General features: G+C 32.3%; 1 protein-coding gene across 1 annotated transcript; it reads left to right on the top strand.

The window, feature by feature from the left end:
* Positions 1 to 1,934: 1,934 nt before the first annotated feature.
* Positions 1,935 to 10,424, top strand: LOC107469390 (cytosolic endo-beta-N-acetylglucosaminidase 1). The gene is made up of 13 exons (XM_016088773.3): positions 1,935 to 2,688; positions 3,085 to 3,522; positions 3,847 to 4,007; positions 4,569 to 4,706; positions 5,079 to 5,188; positions 5,275 to 5,386; positions 5,479 to 5,586; positions 6,406 to 6,518; positions 7,339 to 7,420; positions 7,754 to 7,834; positions 8,087 to 8,136; positions 8,547 to 8,682; positions 9,595 to 10,424. Exons 2-13 carry the CDS (start codon positions 3,108 to 3,110, stop codon positions 10,339 to 10,341), a joined length of 2,253 nt encoding a protein of 750 aa, XP_015944259.1. The 5' UTR covers positions 1,935 to 2,688; positions 3,085 to 3,107; the 3' UTR covers positions 10,342 to 10,424.
* Positions 10,425 to 10,968: the final 544 nt, after the last annotated feature.

The raw sequence follows: 10,968 nt of genomic DNA, 5'->3' as shown, positions 1-10,968 counted from the left end.
AATTTATTTCTTTGGATTTTTGCCATGTTTGCTAATAAAAAAAGAAAATTCATGCTTAAATTTAAAAGAGACCATTTTTATTTCTTATTTTACATGCAAAAAATTTTTGACAAGGAAAGTTTACCGTTAATGAAGTGTTAAATCAAGTGACAATATAGTTTATAGTGTTTAAAAACGTTTTGGAATTCAATTTTTATGTTCAATTCCAATATTTGAAATAAAATTAATTTAAATAAAATTCAATTTAATTTTATTGTTTTTTTTAAATTAATTTATTCTATTTCAAATTTATTCTATTTGAGATTTCACTTAAAACTTAAAATATTTAAAATATTTTTATAATTTAATTACTCATTTTTAATTTTTTACACTTACTTTTTCTGAAAGCCTCTTATCTTGTAATACACATTCTCTTTTTTCGCACCACCTTTGTTTCCTTCTATTTTCTTTTCTTCAACTCACTTAATATAATATATATATTTTTTAAAAGATCTACTATTTAGATCTAAAAAAGAGTTTTGCTAGGTAGATAATGATTTTTATAAACAATATGAATAATGAGTTCTAGAATTAACTCAATAAAATAAAAAAATACTATACTCCCAAATTACCTCCTAAACTTTAACATTAGGATAACTATCTGCACACCTAGTGAATTGAACATCCAGCCATTATTAACTGTGCATGAGTAAATCGAATCAAAAGAAATAACCTTCCAATTAAAAATAATGAACATAATCATATGCATACCTATTGAATTGAACATCCGACATATCCATTGTTCATATGTTTTAGTATTCTCATTGTCTACCTATACTTTTTCTCTAAAAAATATCCACACATATAAATTTTATGTGTTTAACTTAGATTAATGACATCAAATATTTGCCAATACATTTAAATATTTCAAGTGAAGTTATGTCAATTATAAAACTAACAAAAAGTAGCATAATTTTATTCTATTTTAATAATATGAATTAGTTGTTATAATTTATCATTAATAACTAATTGTTTTACTTGTTACCTCGTTAGACCACTCAACAAATTGATTCTTAATAGTTTATGTTTATTTTTTATTGTTAGTTTGTTGTTAGAATCAACTATGAAGAATTATTTAATTTTTTAATTAATAATAATATTTTTTAAATTTAATAATTTTATTAATTTATTTTAAACACTAAAATTTAATTTAATTTTAACTATTTTTAATTTTATTCTATAGCATTAAAATTTTTTAAACAATCCTAACGTCTTCCTCCAAAATGTTGGATAAAGATAAACACAAACAGTTATTTAATAAAAGCTTGAGGTTGGTAAGCTTGCGGTGGCATCTTTTGGGACCACCATTAATTTCATAGCAGGTTTCAGAGTAAATTTAAGTCATCGGTCAATCACTAAAAGCAAGATTTTAAGAATTTTTTGGCTTTTCATTACTCTCCACCGAAAGTATAATAATATTCAAATAAAAACAGATTCTAGAACAGTATTGAACTTTCGTTTGCAAGATTCTCATTTATCTTTTGGAATGTGAAGCATACTCGTGCTTCGGAGAGATAATAACTACGCGAATGAAATAATTAAATTTAGACACCGCCAGATTTTTTATTTGGTTATTTATAATATTATTTCACTTTTATTTTCTGTTAATATTAGAGTATATAATAATATAAAATAAAAATTCACATATAATTTTATATAAAATTAATATTTAATAAATACTGTATATAAGTTTCCGTCGTATTACGGTAATACAAATTATTTTCTGTACATTTTCAAATTTCAACTACAAAAGGAGTTTTGTGTGGTTGATGACTAAATCACATTCTCTTTTTTACAAAATCTTCAAAAATAAGTACTTTAGATACAATTCTCAACTCGAAGTCAATCCAGGAAATCGACCATCTTCAACTTGGCAGAGTCTTTTGGAGGAAAGGAAAATTTTGGAAAAAGAAATTAAGTGCAAAGTTTCAATTCAAGGATCTGTTAGAATCAGAGAAGATTCATGGTTTAGGAACCAACCACCCTTTCGCATTGCAGTGAATGCAGAGATAAATCGCTTATCTGGGTTAGACAACTATTCACAGGCGAGGAAGAATGGAATCACCAGCTTCTTATGAAAGCCTTCCACTAGACACAGATTATCAAATTCAACAAATTCCTATTCACAGAAGAGGAAGACTCAGGGAGTACGCGGTAAAATCTGAGTATAGTATAGCATACCAATTCTTTCATCCTCCAATGAATTCACTCCATCCCCGACATGCAGATTTAGAAATGTAGAAAACTTTATGGAAAATGAGAGTAACACCAAAGGTCAGATTACCACAAGTTAGCAGCCTTTGTTCCCACTGTCAATCGACGACGCCAGAAACACCGATGCATGCCATTATTTTCTGTACAGAAATTCTTTAAATTTGAAACAGCTCCCCAGTAGCAAGCATTATTTCCCGCGACCCTAACTTAAAGTTTGGGATTGGTGGAGTGAATTTATGGAAGCTGAGAAATCTAAATCCAATTTCAAAATCAGAAGTGCTCAGGTGGCTTACCTTCTATGACAGAATTGGTTGGCGCAGAATGCTTTAGTCTTTGAGAACCAACTCCAGAAACTTGAGGAAATTCTGTCTCAGGCATATTGTTGGAGGACTGGCGACATCATTTTTCTTCAAACCACCTTCTCTATGAACAGCAGTAACTAATGTTTTGAAACTTCTTTCTCTCTTAATTGTTTTTTTTTTCTCCTTTATTCATTAGATAATGTTTATTTAACATCTCGGTTGAAAAAATTTCTTTATCTTGACATAATGTACTCCAGAAAAACATAATGTACTCCAAATATATTTTTGAAAAAAACTACAAAAAAAGTTTCATGAGGGGCGTGTTAGTTTGGACCCTTTAGCCCAATCCTCCTCCATTCAATTTGAAACAAATTATAATTCAAATGATATAATTCTTTTATTTTATCCCTACAAATTTTGAGTTTAAATCTTACTCTTACCTTTAAAAAAAAAATTAACTACAAAATAAACTACAAAAAGAGAGAAGAAAAGAATAATTTAAAAAAAAAATTGGCAAACCATTTTGCAGGATAGCATCATCAGCAGCAATGAATGCAGCATCAAAATTCGAAACCAAAAGGCCAGGGTTGGTGTTGGATGATGATTATGATTCCTCGACTTCTCCGAGTCTATATAAACCGCCGAATCTTAATCACTATCCGAAACATCATTCGCTTCATTCTCACCACACTCCAAACCCTCTACCTCTTCGTCACCATGTCCAAACCTTCTTCCTCTGATCCTCTGCAACCACCACTCTTCGATCCCAAGCAACCTTCAGTACCAATTTCATACCCAATCAAAACCCTAGAGGATCTCAAAACTCGCTCCTACTTCAATTCCTTTCACTACCCTTTTAACATTGCTTTGCTTCCAATGTCACATCATGCCGCTTCATCATCATCATCATCATCATCATCATCATTGCCTAATAGGAGAAGATTGTTGGTGTGTCATGACATGGCAGGTGGGTACCTATGATCCACCCCAAAAAAGTTCATTTCTTTTATATATACTTGCATGAGTTTAATTTTGATGTCTGTCGTCAAATCACATCCGTTATTTTGGGTAAATGTAAAAATTAATTGTTTTTGCTTACGTGATGTTACATATTGGGTGTGTGTGTAAAATTGTTTTAAACTCAAAATTAAATTTATACTTGCATATGGGTATCTGCACCAAATAATGCTAGCTGAAAATTTCTTAACTTTGTGACCAAGTATATGTGTATGGTACTTAATACTTATATAGTTGTATGAAATACTTGGATTTTTGTATTGGTGTAATGTAGGCGGGTACTTAGATGACAAGTGGGTTCAAGGGGGGACCAACCCTGATGCTTATGCAATCTGGCATTGGCATTTGATCGATGTTTTTGTCTACTTTTCACACAGTTTGGTTACTATTCCTCCTCCTTGTTGGACTAACACTGCTCATCGTCACGGAGTTAAGGTACTTATACAATTTTGATTCAGTGTAGCTAGTTGAATAAAGCTCTAACATCATAGGTCAAGTTTATTTAGATTGTATATCATGTTCCACCTTCACTAGCCACTTATGGCTGATATTGTTCTTGGAATGTGGAGTGATGGTATTTGAGAATTTAAAAGTAGGTGTCATTTGGTCACCCCATACGATTCAAAGGTGAAAAGTAGAAGTGACTGTTGAAGTGGATGTTAGAATGGAGTCTAATAATATGGATGTTAAACAAAAATCTCTTCTTGCTTTTGTGCTTACTTTTGAATTTGGTGAAATGGGGTGATTTTATTTTATTTTATTTGGTTTAACTTTGCAAGATCTGTAATTGCTGAATTTGGTTGAAATAATTAATATTGTTAAAGGTGAGTTTTTGTTTTTCCCCTCCCTCACACACAGATGTTTACTGGCATTACTAATTGCTCATGCTTGAATCAGAAGAAAAATAGATTATTCCATTGCATAAGTTCTGAGATGACTTACTGCATCAATTTTATTTGAACTTTGTTGGTTCTACTTTTTCCTCTAATACTTTAGGTGCTGGGTACTTTCATCATCGAATGGGATGAGGGAAGAGCTGCCTGTGATGTGCTGCTTTCAACAAAGGAGTCTGCTCAAATGTATGCAGAACGTCTGGTGGAGCTTGCTGTTACTTTAGGCTTCGATGGCTGGCTAGTAAATTCTTATCTCCATCTGTGCTTTTAGAGTTTATATTCATGTCCATTTGAATTTTATTATCTAATTAATTTGATATATTAGTGAACTTTGTAAATAGAGATGGAAATAAATTTCAGATAAAATAATAGGAGATGTTATCTTACTATAATGGATCCTTAACTTTGGTATTTTAATGGAAGTTTGTAAAACCTAGAATTCATGGAAGAGAAATGGATCGATGCTACTTTGGAATGGCTTCTTAGATGCAGATATCTAGTCTTTTGCATACATACACAGTGTCACACCCATGCTGATCAAATGCATAATTATTTTCCAATACTTCACAGAATTGCGTATTTTGTAGTCCAGTCAATGATTTGTCAATTGCAGATAAATATGGAGGTAAATTTGGACCGAGGACAAATTCCTAACTTAAAAGAGTTTGTAGATCATTTATCGTCATTGATGCATTCATCTGTTCCTGGATCGGTAGTGCTTTGGTAAGTAGAGGAAGATACATCAGCAACATTCTATTGTGGTGGATGGTGACGAGGTTTGACTTCGATGTGTTTTCTTGATATTGTAGGTATGACAGTGTTACAGTTGATGGTGATCTGAATTGGCAAGACCAACTAAACTATTACAATAAGCCTTTCTTTGACATATGTGATGGGATATTTGTTAACTATACATGGAAGGTATTGCTTTTCTTCTTGTCTCCTACTTCTGCAACTCCAGTGTTTGATCAGTCACCAGTTTGCCTCAATTAACTTTATGATGCACCATGTAGGAAAACTATCCAAGCCTCTCTGCTGCCGTTGCAAGTGATCGGAGGTTTGATGTGTACATGGGAATAGATGTATTTGGAAGGAACACATATGGTGGTGGACAGTGGAATGTAAGTGTTCTGTGGTATTCACCTATTTTTGTAATATAACAATATAATCTATGTTTGTTACCTCAATTTCAAACTTGTATTGAAATCAATTTTGACTGTCCCGAGTGGAACATAAGATAGGAGCTGAATTTTATAGCCTGTTTGACTTTACATAGGTGGTTATCCTGTCCCTTTTAGGGTCTTTTTTCAATATGTTTCATTTCTGACTAGATTGCACCCTAGGAATTAGGATGAAAATAAGGGGAAAAAAGGAAGTTGCATGAACAGTATACAGCGAATATAGTACTAATATTAATTTTAAGCAAACTAATTATCACTCATTTGGGTTGCTTGGCTATGAAATACATCTTGTATCTTCGCATTCAAGTTCATTTATAGGGTTAATTGTTGTGCATATTTATGGTTCATCAAGCATTCTACCCTTGTCAATGTTTTCACCATCATAATACCTTTATTTTGTCTTGGTGTAATGAAGACGCTATTGTTGACATTCTTTTAATGTTATGACTTCCTTCAGATTAGTTGTTTAGTGCACTTCTTTGACAGTGAAGTGGTCAACTTCCCTGACTAAACATCCTTTACCAAAAATAAAATTATCAGCTACTCCTATTTCTTAATTCATGGTGCAATTATGAATAATACACCACACATGTTGAAGTTTTAGTCAGACACAAACATGTTAGTGTTGAGATGCAGAATAGTTTTTGACAAGTTTGGTTTATGGTTTGTAAAGTGTATGGGGCCCTCAGGGATGTCTCTCAGTGATTTTCTTGGTCTTATTTCCACTGCATTCATTAATCTTTGTTATGAATGTCTCAGGTAAATGTTGCTCTCGACGTACTAAGAAAGGATGATGTATCCGCTGCTATATTTGCTCCTGGATGGGTCTATGAAACAAAACAACCACCAGATTTTGAGACTGCTAATAACAGGTAACTACGTTGCATATGCGTGTTCCGATACCTTAATAATTATTGTAATTTTGGTGCTTACAAGTTTAATATAAATATCACAAGGTTGACCAAGTTGATTCATGATAATGCAATAATGCATAAGAGAAAAATCGAATGCCAGAATTGACCAACATTGTACATGTAAATGAACCTAAAATTGAAGATGGAATAGAGGGCTATAGGTGAGAAAAGAGAGTAACGAATACGTTTCATCTCTGCAATTCGAAGCATCTAAATCTGGTAATCTTTCTGAAGAAAGTATCATGGATATATAGTGTGCTTGCCCCAGAAATTTCTCTCACGGACTCCCTGTCTTTCACAATGATAGTCCCTTGAGTTTGAAGATTGTTAGTGTTTTATGTGTGGGATTCTTGTGAAGTTTGGTACTTTAGTACTTTTATTTTAATTGTGTATCGTGGCATTATGTCAGGTGATTCTATGGTCTCTGTTTATTTGATCAGAAAGTAGAATGGGAAGGAACTTCAATGGTTTATCCCAATTTCTTGGTGCATCTGCTCTTTTTCTGGGGTCTGGTGATTTCCTCCATTTAAAGTTGCAGAAATTTAATTTTACAATATCAATGCAAGTGGAAAATTTTAGCTGAGTTACTATTTTTATCATGCATCTTTCTGTCCCAGAATTTTTTTCTGACTTCTACCTTTTTCAATTGTGTGTGGATAATGGTAGTGTTAAACAAGCAGGTTTTTTTCTTAGCTATTATATTTTAATCGTGAAGGATCAAACCTTAAATGTCTTACTCACAAGCACTAGCATTATTACCATGCATTTTATGTTGCAGTTGGTGGGATCTTGTGGAAAAGTCATGGGGAGTATTGCGTAAGCATCCTGGAGTATTACCGTTCTACACAAATTTTGATCAGGTTAAGATAATTACAAATTTACCCCCTTTCACACATTTTTTCCCCTCATTTTATTCAATGAGTTTCATTTTTTTAATTTGATAATGATACTAAGATAGTCTGTGAATGCTCTGAGACAGTTGATGGGTGGGCAGAAAAAAATTATATCCTCAAAGAAATGGGAAACAGACACTTTAGAACTACACCTCCATCAAAAAAGAAATAAATACATAAGTAAAAATCTAATGCATGTAACTTCAAAGCATAAACAATTTGCTCCACAATCTTGTATTAAAATTAGAAGAATCTCATTTTTTATTTCTTGTACATCTGAGCATTCTTTCTTACTTTCAGGGACGCGGTTATCATATTTCAATGGACGGAGACCTTGTGTCGGATGCTACTTGGTGCAACATTTCTTGCCAAGGCTTTCAGGCATGGCCCAAATAGACCTTCTTTCTTATTGTTGGCTCGAACATGTACCGTATTGATAGTTGGATAAACCTAGAAAAGGGATATAACTGCCTTCTCTTTTGAGTTCTTAGTTTGTCAACTCTAATATTTAAAGTTCTAATTTTAGTAAAATCATAACAATTACACGAAAATGATATTTCATCAAATATTTTAAATTTGTGGTACCTGTTTAAGAATTCTATTATACATAATCTAACTCATATTTGTGCGCAGCCGCATCTCAATTTTGCTGACTCTACAAATCCTATTCAAGTTTTTACAGAGTAAGTGATAATGCATCTCTAATATTTTGTATGTTCCTTTAATGGTGAAGTGTAACGGATTGTACAAAATATGTAATTCTTATGTTCAAAGTAAATGTTCGATAAAAAAACCGAACAACTCATGAATTAGGTCATTAGGAGACTTGTCTTTAATAGAAATATGATATAGTTTATTATTAGTCTTACATCACTAGTGTGGCCGTTCCTTTGAACATTTTTTCACTTAATGGATGATCTAACTGAAAACCTCAATATTGTTATGTATGTTGAATTCCATAACATTAAAATGACAACTAATATAGAATGCCTCCTTGCCTATTCTTCCAGCTTAAGATGACATAGAATTGCTACTTTTCAAATCTACTTCTTACAGCATCTAAATTATTCACTGTTGTTCTTGAAAATTGCAGCCTGAAGGGATCATCTTATAGTGGAGGAGGGAACATTACATTCAAAGGATCTCTTGAAGAGCATGCTCACTTTGAGAAGAAAATCTTTGAAACGGAGTTTGTTTTGAGCGAGTTGCCCATCCACTTAACTTATTCTGTAAGCTATAACTTCTTTATCATAATTTCTGAGAACACAACACATCAATCTAACATCCTTGGGTTCAAAGAATGCCATCATACTCAGCCTCAAAGAGCTGCCAATGCATATTTAATTCAATTCTTAGTAACCAGCACGAAAATTGGTAAACTTCGGAGGACCCTGGTCCCATTACCAAAAGTATCGTATATATCCCTGGAAAGAGTAAATGGTCAAATTAGTTCCTGAAAGATCACTCGTTTTTTTTCCAAAAGATTTATTTTAAACAAATTAGTCCTTCAAAGATTTTAAGTTAGTCATGTTATCTTTTTGTCACTTCCATTACTAATAGTGTTAGAATTTGCTGATGTGGAATGTTAAGTAATATCACAACACACACTTAGTAATCCTAATTAGTGAATATGGTGACTAGCATAAGAAGTTTATAAAATTAGATCAAATCAACCCTAAATTGAGAGATTCTAATGTCTCAAGAGTAATCTAATTTTATAAATTTATGTTAATAGTCAATTAAAATTCTTAGGTATATCTTGTGGTGTCACTTAACGTACAACATTAGTAAATTTTGACACAATCAACAAAGGAAGTGACGGAAGAACTGACGTGATTAACTTAAAATCTTTGAAGGATGAATTTGATTTAAAAAATCTTGAAGACCAATTTGGAAAATGAGAGATCTTTCAGGAACAAAAATTCTTCTTGGGAGATTCGAGGTCCTAAACTCTCATGCAACCATAGCTAGGTTAGGTTAGTCGGGTTTGTAGAAATAAGATTCCCTTATGGCGGTATTGCTGGTTCAATTACACACACACAAAAAAAAAAGTACAAAATAATTTGCACACAACTCGGTATTAATACCTTAATCCTCATCTTTTACATCCAGTTCTTATGCGAAGTCCATGACTAATGCAGGTGAAATCTGATGGCAATTCTTCGCTGGGACTTAAGCTTGCATTCACTTCCACCACCAACAAAAGAGAGTATATACTTCTTGCATCGCAACCGTTGAACAATTTCTCTGGAAATTTCAGCAAAGCAATCATGACAGATGGAAATAAAGGACCTTCACCTGGATGGGTTATAAATCAAGGTACGATCACAATGAACGGATACACACTAGCGGAAATCCATGCAGTGTGCTATAGATGCGATTCTCCGACGAATAAGTTGAGATGGCTATACAGTTCAGATAGCAGCGATAGTACTTCGGCTTCTACGTCAGATTATTTCGCAATCCTTGGTCATATCTCAATCCAGACATTAGAATACAAGTCAGATTTTCCTGTGGCTTCTTCGTGGCAAGTCGACACCAAATACATGAAATGGACGCCAGGTCCTCAGGGCTCAAAGATCCTTAGTCTTCAAATTTCTTGGGAACTGAAAGACGGAAAGAACCATCAATTCAGAAGCTACAATGTTTATTTGGTGAAATCGTCAAAACAAGAAGGTACAAGTTCAAGATTGGAACATGTGAAGGAGTACCTTGGAGTGGCACAAGCAAAATGTTACTATGTTTCTGAGCTTAAAGTTCCTTCTGGAACTTATAGCCTCAAATTTATAATACAAGTGTGTGGTGATGATGGAACATTGCAGGAATTGGATGAGTCTCCATATTATGAATTGGCGGTTGAAGGTCCTCAAATTAGTATTACAATGTAACATTATTTGTACTATAAAGGAATGTATGTTGTATATTAGTATGATGCAGCAGCAAGCAATAAAACTTCCATTTATTACTTTCAGTTTCTTTTTTATTTTATGGTTTAATCTTAAAGCATCTAAGAATGTCCCTAATCTAAAATTATGGTATTGATTTAAGACTTAAAAGTTAATGTAACAAGTTACTTATCAGAGTTTAATTCATACATGATATTTGATATTCAAATAAAATATGTAAGAGTATCTATTTACATGTACAATTAGATTTATTATGCGATAATAATAAAAACGTAATAATTTAATCTTTTTGAAGGGAAAGTTTTATTTAAATACACGTATCTCATTTAATCACGTGCACTAGTTTTATCTTGTTTTATCTCGTTTATATTATAAATGAGATAAAGCTAAAAAACGTATTTTCGTAATAATTTTTATAATTATTTATTTTAGTAAATAAAATATTTATTTAATTTATTTAAATAAAAAATCCTTCTAAAGGCACACAGGCGATTGCCAAACTTTTTAACATTTTCTTTTATTAATATACATTTTTCATAGTGTGGAAGCCTCTTTAACTAATAGTAAAGAATTATTATCAGCACTGTTATAATGAAATTATTAAAAAAA

The sequence above is a fragment of the Arachis duranensis genome, chromosome 10 (genome assembly GCF_000817695.3).
Source record: "Arachis duranensis cultivar V14167 chromosome 10, aradu.V14167.gnm2.J7QH, whole genome shotgun sequence".
Taxonomy (NCBI): Eukaryota; Viridiplantae; Streptophyta; class Magnoliopsida; order Fabales; family Fabaceae; genus Arachis; species Arachis duranensis.
This window is presented reverse-complemented; position numbering and strand designations above follow the sequence as displayed.